This window comes from Neoarius graeffei, chromosome 2, assembly GCF_027579695.1.
Source record: "Neoarius graeffei isolate fNeoGra1 chromosome 2, fNeoGra1.pri, whole genome shotgun sequence".
Classification (NCBI taxonomy): domain Eukaryota; kingdom Metazoa; phylum Chordata; class Actinopteri; order Siluriformes; family Ariidae; genus Neoarius; species Neoarius graeffei.
This window is the reverse complement of record NC_083570.1, coordinates 88920584-88942357: the sequence shown is the minus strand read 5'-3', so window position 1 is coordinate 88942357 and position 21774 is coordinate 88920584. Positions and strand designations below refer to the sequence as shown.

Genomic DNA, 21774 nt, shown 5'->3' with positions numbered 1-21774 from the left:
TGGAGCAGAACAAAATATCGGACAGAACAATGGCGCTGCAAGCACTCTTGGTTATTTGTCTTCTCTTCCTCTCTTCAGTGCACGGACAGGTCAGTTACTCCATTCCTGAGGAAATGTCAAAAGGTTCTTTAGTCGGTAACATTGCGCAAGATTTGGGTTTAGATGTAAAAAGACTGAAATTAGGTAAAGCTCGTATTTTTACTGGGGACAACACCGAATACATCGAGCTGAATATAGAAACGGGAACGTTACTCATCAAAGAGAGAATAGATCGAGAGACTCTGTGTGGGCAGACAACGCCTTGTGCACTGCATTTTCAGATTATTCTTGAAAATCCAATGGAATTTTATAGTGTTACCATCGAGGTTCAGGATGTAAACGACAACTATCCGTTATTCAAAAGGACGGAAATGCGTTTCAAAATTAGTGAGTCAGCTGTATCTGGGGCGAAATTTGTTTTAGAAAGAGCGATAGACCCGGATGTTGGTTTAAATAGTCTTCAAAGTTATTCCCTGAATCCCACAGACAATTTTTCTTTGAAACTCCAAAATCAGCTGGATGGAAGTAAGATGGTCGAAATGATCCTCCACAAACCTCTTGATCGTGAAAAGCAAGAGCAGTTCTCTTTAGTCCTGACTGCTGTAGATGGCGGCGATCCGCCTTTATCTGGCACTGCGCAGATACACATCACTGTCTTAGATGCCAATGACAATGCGCCTGTTTTTACACAAGAAGTGTATGAGGCAACCATTAAAGAGAATTCCCCAAAAGGCACAGTGGTTACGCGAGTGAGCGCCTCAGACGCCGACAAAGGCTCGAATGGTAAAATAAGATATTCAATAGCAAATACACTCGAAATTATTCCCCTGTTGTTTGAAATTAATGACACAAATGGTGAGATAAAAGTGTCTGGAAATCTAGATTATGAAAAGTCTCGTCACCATCAAATTCATGTGCAAGCAACTGACGATGGTGGTTTAACTGATTCGTGTAAAGTTAATGTAGATATTACCGATATAAATGATAATACACCAGTTATTAATATAATGTCTAAACTCAATACCATACCTGAAGACTCAAAAGTGGACACTGTTGTGACAATGATAAACGTCCAAGACCCAGACTTTGGTGAAAATGGGGAGGTTCGCTGTTCCCTGAATCCAAGCATACCGTTTACCCTAAAATCAACAGCGAGTAATTTCTTCACTTTGGTGACGGAGAGTGATTTAGATCGAGAACGAAATTCTGAGTATAACATCACTGTGGTGTGCGCTGATGAAGGATCTCCCTCCCTCTCGAGCAGCGTCACTCTCTCTTTACAGATATCGGATATCAATGACAACGCGCCTGTCTTTGACAAGAGCTCATATGAGGCCTCTATTACAGAAAATAACACACCAGGTCTCTCCATATTCACAGTCAAAGCCAGAGACGCAGACTCGAAACAGAATGCTCGTGTTTCTTACATGCTGGAGGAGTCTTCGGTTAACGGAGTGTCTGTTTCGTCTTACGTGTCCGTCAGTGCTGATAGTGGCGTTATTCACGCAGTGCGCTCTTTTGATTACGAGCAAATTAAACATTTTAATTTCCGTGTCAAAGCGCAGGACGGAGGCAACCCGCCTCTCAGTAGCAACGCGAGTGTGAAGATTATTATTCAGGACCAGAATGACAACGCGCCTCAGATTCTGTATCCGGTCCAAACTGGCGGCTCTGTGGTGGCTGAAATGGTGCCTCGTTCAGCAGATGTGGGCTATCTTGTCACTAAAGTGGTGGCTGTGGATGTGGACTCTGGACAGAATGCCTGGCTCTCATATAAACTGCACAAAGCGACAGACAGGGCGCTGTTTGAAGTGGGTTTACAGAATGGAGAAATCAGAACCGTGCGCCAAGTCACTGATAAAGATGCTGTGAAACAGAAACTCACTGTTGTAGTGGAGGACAACGGACAGCCCTCTCGTTCAGCTACAGTCAATGTGAACGTGGCGGTGGCGGACACTTTCCCTGAAGTGCTCTCCGAGTTCACTGACTTTACACACGACAAGGAATACAACGACAACCTGACATTTTATCTAGTGCTGGCCTTGGCTGTGGTTTCGTTCCTCTTTATCGTCTCCATCATAACTATACTGTCAGTGAAATGCTACAGATGGAGGCGTGAGCGGATATTTTATAAATCCGGTGCCAATCTGCCAGTTATTCCGTATTATCCACCCCTTTACGCAGACGTCGGAGGAACAGGAACTTTACAGCATATGTCCAATTATGAAGCTTACAGAACCACTGACTCCAGAAGAAGTGATTTTAAATATCCCGAGACGTCTGATCAGGATATTATTAGTCTGGATAACAGCGGAACACAAACACTGGCTTTTGGTCAGATGGAGAAATTAACCAATTTCGATAATCAGGTGAGATTTCTAAAATATTTTTGGAGTCATCTTTATAAAATAAGCATAATGTTTTTGGCATAATCATGTCAGTAAATGTATTCAAGTTGTCTAAATGTCTAGTAGTAGTAACCTAAAGCGAACAAATATGTTACAGTTGATAGCGTTTCGATGTGAGTGTTGAAATACATACTTGTCTCTGTACCATTAAGGACAGAAAAGTCATGTCCTCTGTATTTTTTTCTGTTTCTTTTTTCCACATGTAGAGATAAATTGTTAGTCAACAGTGTTATAAATAGTGTGAAGCGGTCAGAAGTCGGGTAGAATAGGACATGAGTTTTACTATTTAATTCTGTACATAAACTGTGTTTTCGGCAACCTCCGCGATAGTTTTCTCACCGCTCACATGAAATCCATAGACCACAGTCCAGTGTTTCTCACGTGATGTTTGAGAAACACCCCATCAGTTTCGACTTAGAAAAACAAGTGAGGGAAACATCCTGCTTTCTGATGGAGAAGCAGATAATAATGGAATTGTGTTTAGGAGGTAAACTGCGATGGTACCAGAAGAAGAACGTTTACAAATAAAACAGGATAATGTGCAAGAATAACCCCGATCAACCTTGTATTTTTCCTCAATAGAATGCCCTCTAATTGTGTTGTCAACGCTAGGCTTCATAAAGTTATTACAGCTAACACACTTCCCAGACAAATGGCAACAAATATAATGTGTTAAAATAATCCGTTGCCAGGCAAGTTTCTTTGTACATAAAAATCCTACTTTTTTTGCAACATATTTGTTTTCTTATGTATTTTTATGCTATGGCTGGATATCTATATCAATTATCTTAAAAGGTGCTCCAGTATGTACAGATGCTAAACAAATTCCACACAAAGCATATTTATTTCAGTGCAGTCATGGTGTCTGTTTGACAGTTTTAGTTTGATTGCTTAGAACCCATGAATGCTGGATTCTAGTCTAATTTCTACTGCAATTTACATATACAGTATGTATTATCACTAAAATTATTAAGTGATTATTGGTGCTCTCAAAATGAACATAAATCCATATAATTAAGCTATAATAAAAAAAATCAAAATTAATAAAATTTCTCAGGGACCATGTCCCCCAATCCCTCTCGAAGGACTGGGACTCATGACCTTAGGATTTAAATATCTTTGGCTTACAGTACAAGCCTTGTCGATTTGATGTAATTGGCATATTCCACATAGGCAACATATGTGACTTATTTTCATGTAAACTAGTACCTTAACGTGGTATCTGGCCTTCCTCATACCATCTCTGTGAATGATGTTTAATATAAATTCACAAAAATCCTTTTCAACAACGATTAATTGTGTTGAGTGAGTGAAAGGCATACTCGAGTCGCTGTACTGCTGTCCGTGGTGCTTAAATACCGATTGATCTTGGCTCCTAAATGGCCTTGCCACTTTGTTCTATGGAAAGACACTAACATTGGACAAAGCTTGTGGATTTAATTTTGATGGTGTTGAACAACTCCAACTGAATTATGTGTATGAAAGATAGAATAGGTTAATCCAAGAAAATGACAACAGGACGCACACTGCTCTTTACATCATCAAATTCTAATTCTCTAATTCTCTCATTCAACTCTCCTGAGCTGTACAGAATTAGTGTTGAGATACTATAATAATTCAAAATGCCTTAACATTTTAAAAGCTTAGAAGTCATGGAGGTGAATCATCATTTCCTGTGTAGGAACGGAGAAGTGTTAAGACAAAAATGATTACGGTGTCCATCATATCCATCCTGTCCATCCTGACATTCAAATGCTACAAATGGAGACATGAGTTGGTGATTTGCAAATCTAAGTCGTCATTCTAGAAAAACAGTTATCTAGAATAGGCCAGACTGGGAGTATTAAGAGCTCAGAGTATCCAACACAGAGAGAGAATTATTACTTTGGTCAGCAGTGGAGCACAGACAGTCAAACATGCACAAGGGAAAATAGTGCCAGTGACAATAGCGATCAGCTTAATTCAAGTAGTATATATTGTATGCACTACATGTGATTTTCACCATTTTCAGTTGCCTAAGAGTTTATTCCGCTTCAGTTTAAGTAGATATTATATGAATGTTTTAATATGCCACAATCACCTCAGTTGCATTTTCTGTGCAATATTTTTGAAGGACTCTAAGTGCCGCTCTTGGTCAGGATGTGAAGGGTTTAAACATCTATTAGTAGATCCTCCCCAATGTTCTGACATCACGCAGACTGCAGAATTTCTCATCATTTTAGAACAGCTCTGCACCGTGTCGAAAACCTCGGGTAGAATTGTCTGCCAATATTTTTCAGATTCCATTTTAAGGTCATTTCAACACCATCATATTTTTGCATCGTCTTTAGTAGATAATAACGTTAAGATATGGGTGTTCCTTCTCTTGACACCGGGAAAAGCTTCTGGGGTTTTTGTCGTCCACCAGATCTTATTGTTCTCTTTTACTTTTTTGTGGCCTTTGCGCACGCGCAGGTCCGTTATTCTATTCCCGAGGAGATGAACAAGGGATCAGTGGTGGGAAATATCGTTCAGGATCTCGGTTTGGATGTAAAGAGACTGAAATCTGGCCGAGCGCGGATCTTTACAGAGGACAGTCGTGAGTACATCGGTCTGAATGTGGATAAAGGCTCTCTGATAGTGAGAGAGAGGATAGATAGAGAGGAGCTGTGCGCTCAAGTCTCTCCATGCTCTTTACATTTTCAGATTATTCTAGATAATCCAATGGAATTACACAGAATTGACGTAGAAATATTAGACATCAACGATCATGCTCCGGTTTTTGCTAAAAAGGAAATCAGTATTGATGTAGGTGAGCTGGCACTTCCTGGTGCTCGATTTTCTTTAGACAATGCCCATGATCCCGATGTAGATTTGAATGCACTGCAGACATACACAATTAGTCCAACTGATCATTTTGCATTAAAGGAAGTGACTGGGAATGATGGGATAAAATATGTCGAGATGATTTTAAAAGCACCTCTTGACAGAGAGCAGCAAGAGACACATCGATTAATTTTAACAGCGTTTGATGGAGGCAGCCCTCCGAAGTCCGGGACGGTCAAAATAATAGTATCTGTTATGGATGTAAATGACAATGCACCAGAATTTAGTCAGCCTTTGTACAAAGCATCTTTGCCAGAAAATTCACCGAAGGGCACGTTTGTTGCAAGGGTGCATGCATCCGATAGAGACAAAGGAACGAATGGTGATGTGGTCTATTCTTTTTCCTCTAGTTCTGGCAAAGCACTAGACTTATTCACTATTGATGCTAACACGGGTGATATCACTGTCAACGATAACCTAGATTATGAGAAGACAAAGCAATTTCAATTAACCGTTGAAGCAACAGATAAAGGTGGCTTAAAGGATTCGTGCAAAGTGGCAATTGAATTAAATGATGCTAATGACAATGCTCCTGTTATCAGCATAATTTCTTTCTCTAATCCAATCGCGGAAGACTCCGCTCCTGAGACAGTGATAGCGATGCTGAATGTGAAAGATGCTGATTCGGGTAAAAACGGACAGGTGAAATGTTTTATTACTCCACAAATGCCTTTTAAAATTAAACTATCGACTTCAAATTTTTACATTGTAGTAACTGAACAGACTTTAGACAGGGAAAAGACACCTGTATATAATATAACAATCATGGTTAGTGATGAAGGATCTCCACCTTTATCTACAAATCAAACCCTGAGGCTTAAAATATCGGATGTAAATGACAACGCCCCTGTTTTCCAGCGTCACTCATACACCGCTTATGTGATGGAAAATAATTCACCTGGAGTGTCTGTATTTGCAGTGACAGCAACTGACAGAGACTCTGGGAATAATGCGCGCATTTCCTATTTTTTGGAAGATCTTTCTGTGAACGGAGTTTCTGCTTCGTCTTATATTTCAGTGAACGCAGAGAGCGGAGAGATTCTTGCTGTTCGAGCTTTTGATTTCGAGCAAACAAAAGAGTTCAATATTCGCGTCAAAGCGCAGGACGGAGGCAACCCGCCTCTCAGTAGCAACGCGAGTGTGAAGATTATTATTCAGGACCAGAATGACAACGCGCCTCAGATTCTGTATCCAGTCCAAACTGGTGGCTCTGTGGTGGCTGAAATGGTGCCTCGTTCAGCAGATGTGGGCTATCTTGTCACTAAAGTGGTGGCTGTGGATGTGGACTCTGGACAGAATGCCTGGCTCTCATATAAACTGCACAAGGCGACAGACAGGGCGCTGTTTGAAGTGGGCTTACAGAATGGAGAAGTCAGAACCGTGCGCCAAGTCACTGATAAAGATGCTGTGAAACAGAAACTCACTGTTGTAGTGGAGGACAACGGACAGCCCTCTCGTTCAGCTACAGTCAGTGTGAACGTGGCGGTGGCGGACACTTTCCCTGAAGTGCTCTCCGAGTTCACTGACTTTACGCACGACAAAGAATACAACGACAACCTGACATTTTATCTAGTGTTGGCCTTGGCTGTGGTTTCATTCCTCTTTATCGTCTCCATCATAACTATACTGTCAGTGAAATGCTACAGATGGAGGCGTGAGCGGATGTTTTATAAATCCGGTGCCAATCTGCCAGTTATTCCGTATTATCCACCCCTTTACGCAGACGTCGGAGGAACAGGAACTTTACAGCACATGTACAATTATGAAGGTTACAGAACCACTGACTCTAGAAAGAGTGATGTGAAATACGCCAGACCTCCTACTGAGAGCATCATTAGTCTGGACAGCAGTGGAACACAGACACTTGCGCATGCGCAGAAAAAACAGCTGGAAAATAACCCCGGCGATCAGGTAAGATATAGTATTCATTGATAAGCTTTTTAGTGCTCCTGAATACATTGCCTTAAATTTAATTCTAATTTAATCTTTTCAGACTTTGTATAATTTGGTTTGTTCACTCGACTGCCTCATGCTCATCAGTATTTCTTGGTATTGTGTTTTATTCTCTTTCCAATAGCAACATTTTGATACTAACCAGCTACAAATGTATTAACCATTTGAAAAAAGGCAATAAATATTTTTTTTAAGAAACTGCCTTGAGTTGTTAACGAGACGTGTGTCTAAATGGTAATTGTAATGAAATATTTTTGCTGTATTTTTGTTGTAATATTTACTTCGTGCTCAGAGTGACGCTGTTTGTCAGGCTGTGCAGATATTAAATGCTGATATTGAGGTCCGCCTTTCTTTAGCGACATCACGCAGACTGCCCAGGTTTATTCTTTTTTTTTGGTCGTTGCGTCTCAAATGCGTTCAAACAGAACGGCGTTGCTCAGGAGCGGGCTCAAATATTAACTTACTATTCATTTTATTTTACTGTAATGAGTGTTTAATGATGAAGATGGATTGCAGTGTGAGGAATGCGGGTTTCTTTTGTTCTCTCTACGCCTGGAAAAGTGCTTCCTTCACTGTATTTCTGTGGTCGATCTGGTTGCTGGCTATACTTCCCTTTTTTGTGACCGTTGCGCACGGGCAGGTCCGTTATTCTATTCCCGAGGAGATGAACAAGGGATCAGTGGTGGGAAATATCGTTCAGGATCTCGGTTTGGATGTAAAGAGACTGAAATCTGGCCGAGCGCGGATCTTTACAGAGGACAGTCGTGAGTACATCGGTCTGAATGTGGATAAAGGCTCTCTGATAGTGAGAGAGAGGATAGATAGAGAGGAGCTGTGCGCTCAAGTCTCTCCATGCTCTTTACATTTTCAGATTATTCTAGATAATCCAATGGAGCTGCATCAAATCGATATAGAAATTTTGGATATTAATGATAATGCTCCTTTCTTTGCGAGAAGAGAAATCAGTTTTCAAATCAGTGAGCTGGCTCTCTCTGGAGCTAAATTTTCTTTAGACAGCGCATATGACCCGGATGTAGGAGGCAATTCTCTTCAGAGATATACACTTCACCCAACAGATCATTTTGCTTTGAAAGAATTGACTGATAATAATGGTTTAAAACAAGTAGAAATGGTGTTGCAGAAATCTTTAGACAGAGAGAATCAAGAAGAGCATACGTTAATTCTAACAGCATTTGATGGCGGTAGCCCACAAAAATCGAGTACAGTGAAGATAATTGTTACAGTTGTTGATGCCAATGATAATGCTCCTGTTTTTAGTTTGCCTTTATATCGAGTTACCCTGTTGGAAAATTCACCGACAGGGACGCATGTGACGACAGTATCTGCTAATGATAAAGACCAAGGATCAAATGGTAAAGTGACTTATTTATTTTCGCAAAGCACAGGGAAGAACTTGAATTTGTTTAATATTGACTCTGAAACTGGCGATATTACTGTTAACGGTGAACTCGATTTCGAAAAAGCAAAACATTTTCAAATCAATGTCGAAGCAACAGACAATGGCGGCTTGACAGACTCCTCTAAAGTGATGATTGAAATTGCTGATGTTAATGACAACGCGCCGGCCATAAGCATCATTTCATTTTCTAATGCAATTCCTGAAGACTCCTCACCCGACACGATAATAGCTATGCTGAATGTTAAGGATTTAGATTCTGGGAAAAATGGAAATGTGAAATGTACGACCGCTCAAGACGCGCCATTCAAAATTAAACCAACCTCAACAAATTTCTACAGCTTAGTTACTGCGCAGTATTTAGATCGTGAGAGAATATCTGAATACAATATAACGATCACAGCTACAGATGAAGGATCTCCACCTTTATCTACAAATCAAACTCTGAGGCTTAAAATATCGGATGTAAATGACAACGCCCCTGTTTTCCAGCGTCACTCATACACTGCTTATGTGATGGAAAATAATTCACCTGGAGTGTCTGTATTTGCAGTGACAGCAACTGACAGAGACTCTGGGAATAATGCGCGCATTTCCTATTTTTTGGAAGATCTTTCTGTGAACGGAGTTTCTGCGTCGTCTTATATTTCAGTGAACGCAGAGAGCGGAGAGATTCTTGCTGTTCGAGCTTTTGATTTCGAGCAAACAAAAGAGTTCAATATTCGCGTCAAAGCGCAGGACGGAGGCAACCCGCCTCTCAGTAGCAACGCGAGTGTGAAGATTATTATTCAGGACCAGAATGACAACGCACCTCAGATTCTGTATCCGGTCCAAACTGGTGGCTCTGTGGTGGCTGAAATGGTGCCTCGTTCAGCAGATGTGGGCTATCTTGTCACTAAAGTGGTGGCTGTGGATGTGGACTCTGGACAGAATGCCTGGCTCTCATATAAACTGCACAAAGCGACAGACAGGGCGCTGTTTGAAGTGGGCTTACAGAATGGAGAAATCAGAACCGTGCGCCAAGTCACTGATAAAGATGCTGTGAAACAGAAACTCACTGTTGTAGTGGAGGACAACGGACAGCCCTCTCGTTCAGCTACAGTCAATGTGAACGTGGCGGTGGCGGACACTTTCCCTGAAGTGCTCTCCGAGTTCACTGACTTTACGCACGACAAGGAATACAACGACAACCTGACATTTTATCTAGTGCTGGCCTTGGCTGTGGTTTCATTTCTCTTTATCGTCTCCATCATAACTATACTGTCAGTGAAATGCTACAGATGGAGGCGTGAGCGGATGTTTTATAAATCCGGTGCCAATCTGCCAGTTATTCCGTATTATCCACCCCTTTACGCAGACGTAGGAGGAACAGGAACTTTACAGCACATGTACAATTATGAAGGTTACAGAACCACTGACTCTAGAAAGAGTGATGTGAAATACGCCAGACCTCCTGCTGAGAGCATCATTAGTCTGGACAGCAGCGGAGCACAGACAATCTCGCATGCGCAGAAAAAGCAACTGGCAAATGATCCTGGAGATCAGGTAAGATGTCGTATGCGTTGATAAGCTTTTTACTGCGCCTGAGTTAGATTTAATCATGAACAAAAGTTGTATGTTTTGGTTTATTTACACATCTGCCTCATGCTTATCAGCTATTTCTTGACACTGTATTTTATTCGCTTTTCAATAACAACACTTGATGCATTCACCAATTAAAGATTCAAAAGATTCAAAGATTCTTTATTGTCAATTCACTATATATCCATGACATATAGGAGAATCGAAATGCCGTTTCTCTCTCACCTTACTTGTAAAAAAACAGATAAAGATTACACACACAAACCAAAAAAACAAACCAATATTTATAAATATAGATAATATAGATAAAATAAATAAATAAATTTTAACAAATAAGAACTATATTTTATAGATAGATAGATAGATAGATAGATAGATAGATAGATAGATAGATAGATAGATAGATAGATAGATAGATAAAAATATACTCTAAAATCAAACAATGTACAAAATAGAAGTAGTGCAATACAGTACAATAACGGAGAAGGTGCTAGAAGAGCAGCTTATGAGGTGTATATGAACAGTAGTGCAAATGAGCAATAGCAGCAGATACAGCAGTAATGCAAATGCTTGCAGTGTGATGTGCAAACGGATGAGGTAGTTTTCTTGTGTGAATGAATGTTACAGTCCAGGGGTAGGGGGTAGGTAGTGGACAGAGTTCAGCATCCTGACAGCCTGGTGGATGGAGCTGTTTAGCAGTCTTGTGGAGTGGGCCCGGAGGCTCCGGTACCTTTTCCCTGAGGGCAGGAGGCTGAAGAGTGAGTGTGAAGGGTGGGAGGTGTCACCAGTGATGCTGATGGCTCTGTGGGTGAGACAGGAGTGATAGACGTCTATAAGGGAGGGCTGAGGGGTACCGATGATCTTGCTGGCCGTGTTCACTATGCGTTGCAGAGTCTTTCGGCAGGAGGCACTGCAGCCTCTGTACCACGCAGTGATGCAGCCAGTGAGGACACTCTCATTGGTGCCCCTGTAGAATGAGCACATGATGGGGGGGGGGGACTCGTGCACTCCTCAGTTTGTGGAGGAAGTAGAGGCGAGTTTGACCCTTCTTGGCCAGCGATGCGGTGTTGTTGGACCAGGAGAGGTCCTCAGTGATGTGCACCCCTAGGAATTTGGTGCTGCTCACCCTCTCCGCTGCAGCACCATCAATGATCAGAGGGGGATGCTGTGAATGACCTCTCCTGAAGTCGACTACAATCTCTTTGGTCTTCTCCATGTTCAGGAAGACATTGTTGTTTTTACTCCATGAGACCAGTTGGCTCACCTCATTCCTGTAGTTGGTGTCATCGTTGTTAGTGATGAGACCCACCACAGTCGTGTCATCCACAAACTTGATGATGTGGTTGGTGCTGTAGATTGGTACACAGTCATGGTGTACCAATACACGGTTTGGATGTAAAGAGACTGAAATTTTTTTTCCCCTGTTAATACATTGTGGCAGCGGGGGCGTGGTCAAGCGTCGGTCTGTGAATGGAGGGCGGAGTCAGGGAAGGTAAGTGGTAGAATCACTGTACCTTATGGGAATTAAACTGTGTTTGTTTGTTTTTCCCAGTGACCGCGCCCTATAAGAGGAGAGGGAGAGCGGAGGAAGGGAGCTCTCCCCAACCTGAACACTGATGTGCATGCGTGTGGCTGGGAAAGTGAATGATGAAACACTGAAAAGCGGATAAATAAAGAGTTTAGTAAGAACTCAGTTCTGGCCTTCCGTGCTTCTGTGCTCCACCCACCTGCGGGGATTTTACAGTGGCCGCAGGTGGGTGGAGCACAGAAGCACGGCCAGAACCGAGTTCTTACTAAACTCTTTATTTATCCGCTTTTAAGTGTTTCAACATTCACTCTCCCAGCCACAAGCATGCACATCAGTGTTCAGGTTGGGGAGAGCTCCCTTCCTCCGCTCTCCCTCTCCTCTTACGGCGCGGTCACTGGGGAAAACACACAAACACAGGTTAATTCCCATTAGGTGCAGTGATTCTACCACTTACCTTCCCTGACTCCGCCCTCCATTCACAGACCGACGCTTGACCACGCCCCCGCTGCCAGATACATACATTAACCTTTTTTTAAAAAAATCACATGCGCAGAGGGAGAAAACTTGTCAGTACTATGATGAGATAGGACCAACCAAAATATCTATCTATCTATCTATCTATCTATCTATCTATCTATCTATCTATCTATCTATCTATCTATCTGTCTGTCTATCTTTGTGTCTTTGTTTCTTTGCATGGAATATTTTATAATATGTAATATTCCTTTAGTGCTCTAAGTGACGCTGTTGGTCAGGCAGTGGGGATATTAAACGCCATATTTAGATCCTCCCCTGTATTCTGACTGCATTAAGACGGGGCTTTTCTTCAGTTGAGACTTTCACTCGATTGATTAAGCATCGCCAGACACCTTTTAACAAGTCCAGGATATCCTTAATATTTTTCATTATATGGATCCTTCATGTGTAGTTTGTAATATGGGTTTTCTTTGTTCCCTCGATGCCCGGATAAGAGACTCTACTGCCCGCGTTTCGACATGGCTGACGATGCTTCTGCTTGGATTTGCTTTTGTCATGGCCGTTGCGCACGGGCAGGTCCGTTATTCTATTCCCGAGGAGATGAACAAGGGATCAGTGGTGGGAAATATCGTTCAGGATCTCGGTTTGGATGTAAAGAGACTGAAATCTGGCCGAGCGCGGATCTTTACAGAGGACAGTCGTGAGTACATCGGTCTGAATGTGGATAAAGGCTCTCTGATAGTGAGAGAGAGGATAGATAGAGAGGAGCTGTGCGCTCAAGTCTCTCCATGCTCTTTGCATTTTCAGATTATTCTAGATAATCCAATGGCGTTACATGCACTTGATGTTGAAATCCTGGATATCAATGACCATGCCCCTGCTTTTGACAGAAAAGAAATTACTATAGAAATAATGGAATCTGCAGCACCTGGTTCGGTGTTTTCTTTAGACGGTGCGCATGATCCTGATGTCGGGCTAAATACACTACAGAAATACACCGTTAATCCCACTGATCATTTCATTTTGAAAGAATTGTCTTGGAGTGATGGTATCAAATATGTTGAGATGGTTTTAAAAACACCATTAGACAGAGAGCTTCAGGAAGAACATCAATTAATTTTGACAGCATTTGATGGTGGAACTCCTCAGAAATCTGGAACAGTTAAGATAACTGTCACTGTTCTTGATGTAAACGACAATTTTCCTGTGTTCAGTCAGCCAATATACCGAGTGTCTTTATCAGAAAATATTCCGAAAGATAGTTTAGTAGTGACAGTCAGTGCTACTGACAAGGACAAAGGATCTAATGGCGATGTGATCTATTCGCTTTCACAAAGCTCCGGAAAAGACGCCGGGGGTCTATTTATTATTAATTCAGTCACTGGAGAAATAAAAGTAAATGGTTCCTTTGATTTTGAAAAATCCAAGCAGTATGAATTGAATGTCAAGGCGATGGATAAAGGCGGACAAACCGACACCTGCAAAATACTGATTGAAATTTTTGATGTTAATGATAATTCCCCAGTTATCAGTGTTATCTCATTTTCTAATGCAATTCCTGAAGATTCCGCTCCGGAGACTGTTGTAGCGATGTTGAATATTAAAGACTTGGACTCCGGGAAAAACGGACAGATTAAATGCTCAGTGAATTCAGATCTGCCGTTTCGCATCAAAGCGACATCCTCTAATTTCTATAGTTTAATCACTGACCGTATTTTAGACCGTGAAATGTTTTCTGAATACAATATAACCATCACAGCTACAGATGAAGGATCTCCACCTTTATCTACAAATCAAACCCGGAGGCTTAAAATATCGGATGTAAATGACAACGCCCCTGTTTTCCAGCGTCACTCATACACCGCTTATGTGATGGAAAATAATTCACCTGGAGTGTCTGTATTTGCAGTGACAGCAACTGACAGAGACTCTGGGAATAATGCGCGCATTTCCTATTTTTTGGAAGAACTTTCTGTGAACGGAGTTTCTGCTTCGTCTTATATTTCAGTGAACGCAGAGAGCGGAGAGATTCTTGCTGTTCGAGCTTTTGATTTCGAGCAAACAAAAGAGTTCAATATTCGCGTCAAAGCGCAGGACGGAGGCAACCCGCCTCTCAGTAGCAACGCGAGTGTGAAGATTATTATTCAGGACCAGAATGACAACGCACCTCAGATTCTGTATCCGGTCCAAACTGGTGGCTCTGTGGTGGCTGAAATGGTGCCTCGTTCAGCAGATGTGGGCTATCTTGTCACTAAAGTGGTGGCTGTGGATGTGGACTCTGGACAGAATGCCTGGCTCTCATATAAACTGCACAAAGCGACAGACAGGGCGCTGTTTGAAGTGGGCTTACAGAATGGAGAAATCAGAACCGTGCGCCAAGTCACTGATAAAGATGCTGTGAAACAGAAACTCACTGTTGTAGTGGAGGACAACGGACAGCCCTCTCGTTCAGCTACAGTCAATGTGAACGTGGCGGTGGCGGACACTTTCCCTGAAGTGCTCTCCGAGTTCACTGACTTTACGCACGACAAGGAATACAACGACAACCTGACATTTTATCTAGTGCTGGCCTTGGCTGTGGTTTCATTTCTCTTTATCGTCTCCATCATAACTATACTGTTAGTGAAATGCTACAGATGGAGACGTGAGCGGATGTTTTATAAATCCGGTGCCAATCTGCCAGTTATTCCGTATTATCCACCCGTTTACGCAGACGTAGGAGGAACAGGAACTTTACAGCACATGTACAATTATGAAGGTTACAGAACCACTGACTCTAGAAAGAGTGATGTGAAATACGCCAGACCTCCTACTGAGAGCATCATTAGTCTGGACAACAGCGGAGAACAAACCCTTGTGCAGAAGATGAAAACTCCGGACGACTCTTATCAGGTGAGACTGCTTACTGCAATAGATCTTTCCAGGAATTGTATACGTCATTCAAGCATTATGAGTATGGACAGTTGAACTCATACCAACAAGGCATGCGCAAAACATTAACGCTCGTGAAAGCTGTGATGAACTGGGACCCACGCTACTAAAATTATTAACACGAAAGCACTTGCACCATTTTTGATGGTGGAATTTAAATCGGCCTGCAAAATTACTATTTTACCTTTGTTCTTCCAACGTTATTTTAAAAAACAATTACATATTTTCCATCAAATGCATTTCAATTCTCTTTTTAAGCATTTTTTATATGTTGCTTGCTGGATTTTCTGAAACCTTTACGACATTTTAGCAAGTTTTTAATGATCTCCTTCAACCAAAGCAATCACAACACTTTTGTAAAACACGTTTCACATTTCAAAATACAAAATACCGTCTTTGATTGATTGATTGAATATTCAATATCTATTTTGTCGTCTCTTTTGATCGTTATATTTTGGATGAGTTTTATGGAAATGAATTTTGCTTTATTTTGCCAAGCTTTGCCATCCCCTGAAAAGTGTAATAAGTTCTAAGTTTTGTATTTCAACGAATGCTGCAAACAGATTGCATCTATCTATCTATCTATCTATCTATCTATCTTCTCTTGACTTTTGTTGCCAATTGTAGTATTTATTTGATACTCTCAGTGACGCTGTTGGTCTGGGTAACAGCTTTTGAACGCTCCTTTGTAGATCCTCCCCTGTATAATGATTGGATGAACCGTAGATTTCTCTATTCGTGAAACTGGTTTGGGGTGAAAGAACCATCACGGATGCACTGCCCTTCAGCACTTTGCGAAATTATTTTTTCAGTTGAAACCACTTTAAAGGTTTTCAGTTGTGTGGAGCTTACAGTCTTTACAGTATGGGTTTTCTTTGTTCCCGCGATGCCCGGATAAGAGACTCTACTGCCCGCGTTTCGACATGGCTGACGATGCTTCTGCTTGGATTTGCTTTTGTCATGGCCGTTGCGCACGGGCAGGTCCGTTATTCTATTCCCGAGGAGATGAACAAGGGATCAGTGGTGGGAAATATCGTTCAGGATCTCGGTTTGGATGTAAGGAGACTGAAATCTGGCCGAGCGCGGATCTTTACAGAGGACAGTCGTGAGTACATCGGTCTGAATGTGGATAAAGGCTCTCTGATAGTGAGAGAGAGGATAGATAGAGAGGAGCTGTGCGCTCAAGTCTCTCCATGCTCTTTACATTTTCAGATTATTCTAGATAATCCAATGGAGCTGCATCGAATTGATGTGGAAATACATGATGTCAATGACCATGCCCCTGCTTTTGATAGAAAAGAAATGAGCATTGAAATAGCGGAATCTGTTGCGCCAGGCGCTCGGTTTTCTTTACAAAGTGCGCATGATCCCGATGTTGGACGTAATGCACTGCAGAGATACACCCTTAATCCCACTCATCATTTCACTTTAAAAGAATTAACTCTTAGCGACGGTTCCAAATATGTTGAGATGGTTTTAAAAACACCTTTAGACAGAGAGCTTCAGGAAGAGCATAATTTAATTTTGACAGCATTTGATGGTGGAACTCCTCAGAAATCTGGAACAGTTAAGATAACTGTCACTGTTCTTGATGCAAATGACAATTTTCCTGTGTTCAGTCAGCCAATATACCGAGTGTCTTTATCAGAAAATATTCCGAAAGATAGTTTAGTAGTGACAGTCAGTGCTACAGACAAGGACAAAGGAACTAATGGAGAGGTTACCTATTCATTTTCACAAAGCACCGGGAAAGAAGCCATGGAAATATTTAATATTAATTCGGACACTGGGGAAATAAAAATAAAAGGTGTCCTGGATTTTGAAAAATCCAAACAGTATGAACTGAATGTCGAAGCGATTGATAAGGGAGGGCAAACGGATACCAGTAAACTGTTCATTGAAATTACAGATGTGAATGATAATTCCCCCAGTATTAATGTTATCTCATTTTCCAATCCGATCCCTGAAGATTCCGCCCCGGAGACTGTTGTAGCGATGTTGAATATTAAAGACTTGGACTCCGGGAAAAACGGACAAATTAAATGCTCAATAAATTCAGATCTGCCGTTTCGCATCAAAGCGACATCCTCTAATTTCTATAGTTTAATCACTGACCGTATTTTAGACCGTGAAATGTTCTCTGAATACAATATAACCATCACAGCTACAGATGAAGGATCTCCACCTTTATCTACAAATCAAACCCTGAGGCTTAAAATATCGGATGTAAATGACAACGCCCCTGTTTTCCAGCGTCACTCATACACCGCTTATGTGATGGAAAATAATTCACCTGGAGTGTCTGTATTTGCAGTGACAGCAACTGACAGAGACTCTGGGAATAATGCGCGCATTTCCTATTTTTTGGAAAATCTTTCTGTGAACGGAGTTTCTGCTTCGTCTTATATTTCAGTGAACGCAGAGAGCGGAGAGATTCTTGCTGTTCGAGCTTTTGATTTCGAGCAAACAAAAGAGTTCAATATTCGCGTCAAAGCGCAGGACGGAGGCAACCCGCCTCTCAGTAGCAACGCGAGTGTGAAGATTATTATTCAGGACCAGAACGACAACGCGCCTCAGATTCTGTATCCGGTCCAAACTGGTGGCTCTGTGGTGGCTGAAATGGTGCCTCGTTCAGCAGATGTGGGCTATCTTGTCACTAAAGTGGTGGCTGTGGATGTGGACTCTGGACAGAATGCCTGGCTCTCATATAAACTGCACAAAGCGACAGACAGGGCGCTGTTTGAAGTGGGCTTACAGAATGGAGAAATCAGAACCGTGCGCCAAGTCACTGATAAAGATGCTGTGAAACAGAAACTCACTGTTGTAGTGGAGGACAACGGACAGCCCTCTCGTTCAGCTACAGTCAATGTGAACGTGGCGGTGGCGGACACTTTCCCTGAAGTGCTCTCCGAGTTCACTGACTTTACGCACGACAAGGAATACAACGACAACCTGACATTTTATCTAGTGCTGGCCTTGGCTGTGGTTTCGTTCCTCTTTATCGTCTCCATCATAACTATACTGTCAGTGAAATGCTACAGATGGAGGCGTGAGCGGATGTTTTATAAATCCGGTGCCAATCTGCCAGTTATTCCGTATTATCCACCCCTTTACGCAGACGTAGGAGGAACAGGAACTTTACAGCACATGTACAATTATGAAGGTTACAGAACCACTGATTCTAGAAAGAGTGATGTGAAATACGCCAGACCTCCTACTGAGAGCATCATTAGTCTGGACAGCAGTGGAACACAGACAATCTCGCATGCGCAGAAAAAGCAACTGGCAAATAATCCTGGAGATCAGGTAAGATGCGTGGATAAGCTTTTCACTGCTCCTGAGTTAGATATAATCATGAAAAAATGTTGTATGTTTTCGTTTATTTACACATCTGCCTCATGCTATCAGTATTTCTTGATACTATTTTATTCGCTTTCAGTAATAACACTTGATGCCTTCAAAAATTAAAATTTCAAAAATTTTTTAAATCACATGCGCAGAGGGAGAAAACATGTCAGTATATGATGGGACAAACCAAAATATCTATCTATCTATCTATCTATCTATCTATCTATCTATCTATCTATCTATCTATCTATCTATCTATCTATCTGTCGATCTTTGTGTCTTTGTTTCTTTGCATGGAAGACTTTATAATATGTAATATTCCTTTAGTGCTCTAAGTGACGCTGTTGGTCAGGCTGTGGGGATATTAAACGCCATATTTAGATCCTCCCCTGTATTCTGACTGCATAAAGACGGGACTTTTCTTCAATTGAGACTTTCATTCGATTGATTAAGCATCGCCAGACACCTTTTAACAAGTCCAGGATATCCTTAATATTTTTAATGATATAGCTCCTTCATGTGTAGTTTGTAATATGGGAGGCCTTTGTTCCCTCGATGCCCGTATAAGAGACTCTACTGCCCGCGTTTCGACATGGCTGACGATGCTTCTGCTTGGATTTGCTTTTGTCATGGCCGTTGCGCACGGGCAGGTCCGTTATTCTATTCCCGAGGAGATGAACAAGGGATCAGTGGTGGGAAATATCGCTCAGGATCTCGGTCTGGATGTAAAGAGACTGAAATCTGGCCGAGCGCGGATCTTTACAGAGGACAGTCGTGAGTACATCGGTCTGAATGTGGATAAAGGCTCTCTGATAGTGAGAGAGAGGATAGATAGAGAGGAGCTGTGCGCTCAAGTCTCTCCATGCTCTTTACATTTTCAGATTATTCTAGATAATCCAATGGCGTTACATGCACTTGATGTTGAAATATTGGACATCAACGATCATGCCCCTGCTTTTGACAGAAAAGAAATTACTATAGAAATAACGGAATCTGCAGCCACTGGTTCGGTGTTTTCTTTAGATGGTGCGCATGATCCTGATGTCGGGCTGAATACACTACAGAAATACACCCTTAATCCCACTGATCATTTCATTTTGAAAGAATTGTCTCGGAGTGATGGTATCAAATATGTTGAGATGGTTTTAAAAACACCTTTAGACAGAGAGGAACAAGAGGAGCATCATTTAATTTTAACAGCATTTGATGGTGGAACTCCTCAGAAATCTGGAACAGTTAAGATAACTGTCACTGTTCTTGATGTAAACGATAATTCTCCTGTGTTCAGTCAGCCAATATACCGAGTGTCTTTATCAGAAAATATTCCGAAAGACAGTTTAGTAGTGACAGTCAGTGCTACTGACAAGGACAAAGGGTCTAATGGCGATGTGATCTATACGCTTTCACAAAGCTCCGGAAAAGAGGCCGGGGGTCTATTTATTATTAATTCCGTCACTGGAGAAATAAAAGTAAATGGTTCCTTTGATTTTGAAAAATCCAAACAGTATGAATTGAATGTCAAGGCGATGGATAAAGGCGGACAAACCGACACCTGCAAAATACTGATTGAAATTTTTGATGTTAATGATAATTTCCCAGTTATCAGTGTTATCTCATTTTCTAATGCAATTCCTGAAGATTCCGCTCCAGAGACTGTTATTGCAATCCTAAATATTAAAGACTTGGACTCCGGGAAAAACGGACAGATTAAATGCTCAGTGAATTCAGATCTGCCGTTTCGCATCAAAGCGACATCCTCTAATTTCTATAGTTTAATCACTGGCCGTATTTTAGACCGTGAAATGTTTTCTGAATACAATATAACCATCACAGCTACAGATGAAGGATCTCCACCTTTATCTACAAATCAAACCCGGAGGCTTAAAATATCGGATGTAAATGACAACGCCCCTGTTTTCCAGCGTCACTCATACACCGCTTATGTGATGGAAAATAATTCACCTGGAGTGTCTGTATTTGCAGTGACAGCAACTGACAGAGACTCTGGGAATAATGCGCGCATTTCCTATTTTTTGGAAGATCTTTCTGTGAACGGAGTTTCTGCTTCGTCTTATATTTCAGTGAACGCAGAGAGCGGAGAGATTCTTGCTGTTCGAGCTTTTGATTTCGAGCAAACAAAAGAGTTCAATATTCGCGTCAAAGCGCAGGACGGAGGCAACCCGCCTCTCAGTAGCAACGCGAGTGTGAAGATTATTATTCAGGACCAGAATGACAACGCGCCTCAGATTCTGTATCCGGTCCAAACTGGTGGCTCTGTGGTGGCTGAAATGGTGCCTCGTTCAGCAGATGTGGGCTATCTTGTCACTAAAGTGGTGGCTGTGGATGTGGACTCTGGACAGAATGCCTGGCTCTCATATAAACTGCACAAGGCGACAGACAGGGCGCTGTTTGAAGTGGGCTTACAGAATGGAGAAATCAGAACCGTGCGCCAAGTCACTGATAAAGATGCTGTGAAACAGAAACTCACTGTTGTAGTGGAGGACAACGGACAGCCCTCTCGTTCAGCTACAGTCAATGTGAACGTGGCGGTGGCGGACACTTTCCCTGAAGTGCTCTCCGAGTTCACTGACTTTACGCACGACAAGGAATACAACGACAACCTGACATTTTATCTAGTGCTGGCCTTGGCTGTGGTTTCATTCCTCTTTATCGTCTCCATCATAACTATACTGTCAGTGAAATGCTACAGATGGAGGCGTGAGCGGATGTTTTATAAATCCGGTGCCAATCTGCCAGTTATTCCGTATTATCCACCCCTTTACGCAGACGTAGGAGGAACAGGAACTTTACAGCACATGTACAATTATGAAGGTTACAGAACCACTGATTCTAGAAAGAGTGATGTGAAATACGCCAGACCTCCTGCTGAGAGCATCATTAGTCTGGACAGCAGCGGAACACAGACACTTGCGCATGCGCAAGGCATGAAATCTTATGATGACTCTGATCAGGTGAGAATTCTGAAGTCGCTGTAGGCGTGACATGTTTTTTATTCTTTTCTTGATTTCACATTTTACCTTTCAGTGGTACAATCCCATTATATTATCTAAAAATTCTCTTCTTATTATGTGAAATGAATCGATTCTAGACCGTGTGGTGTATTTATGTACATTACTTTGACTAATACCCATTCCAGGGCAAGAAGTATTATTGTTTTTTCTGTTCAAATTGGTATCAATGTAAACAATATATTTATATATGAGTAG

At 41.8% G+C, this 21774-nt stretch overlaps 4 protein-coding genes across 8 annotated transcripts in view; all 4 read left to right on the top strand.

The window, feature by feature from the left end:
* The window catches only part of LOC132882001 (protocadherin gamma-A10-like), a 180925-nt gene that overhangs the window by 13518 nt on the left and 145633 nt on the right, over window positions 1-21774 (top strand). The window contains exon 1 of one of the 5 annotated variants that reach the window (XM_060915149.1): window positions 15959-18505. The exons of the other annotated variants lie outside the window; for them this stretch is intronic. Within the exon in view, the coding sequence (XP_060771132.1) occupies window positions 16064-18505 (2442 nt within the window). The 5' untranslated portion in view covers window positions 15959-16063. Of the gene's footprint in view, window positions 1-15958; window positions 18506-21774 lie in introns of those variants that run through there. 5 annotated transcript variants of the gene reach the window in all.
* Window positions 21-2471, top strand: LOC132875625 (protocadherin beta-16-like). Its single transcript, XM_060912548.1, has one exon. It carries the CDS (start codon window positions 30-32, stop codon window positions 2469-2471), a length of 2442 nt encoding a protein of 813 aa, XP_060768531.1. The 5' UTR covers window positions 21-29.
* On the top strand, window positions 4764-7244 carry LOC132882002 (protocadherin gamma-A11-like). Its single transcript, XM_060915163.1, has one exon. It carries the CDS (start codon window positions 4797-4799, stop codon window positions 7242-7244), a length of 2448 nt encoding a protein of 815 aa, XP_060771146.1. The 5' UTR covers window positions 4764-4796.
* On the top strand, window positions 19005-21543 carry LOC132874273 (protocadherin gamma-A11-like). Its single transcript, XM_060910311.1, has one exon. The coding sequence runs from the start codon at window positions 19081-19083 to the stop codon at window positions 21541-21543; it is 2463 nt and encodes an 820-aa protein (XP_060766294.1). The 5' UTR covers window positions 19005-19080.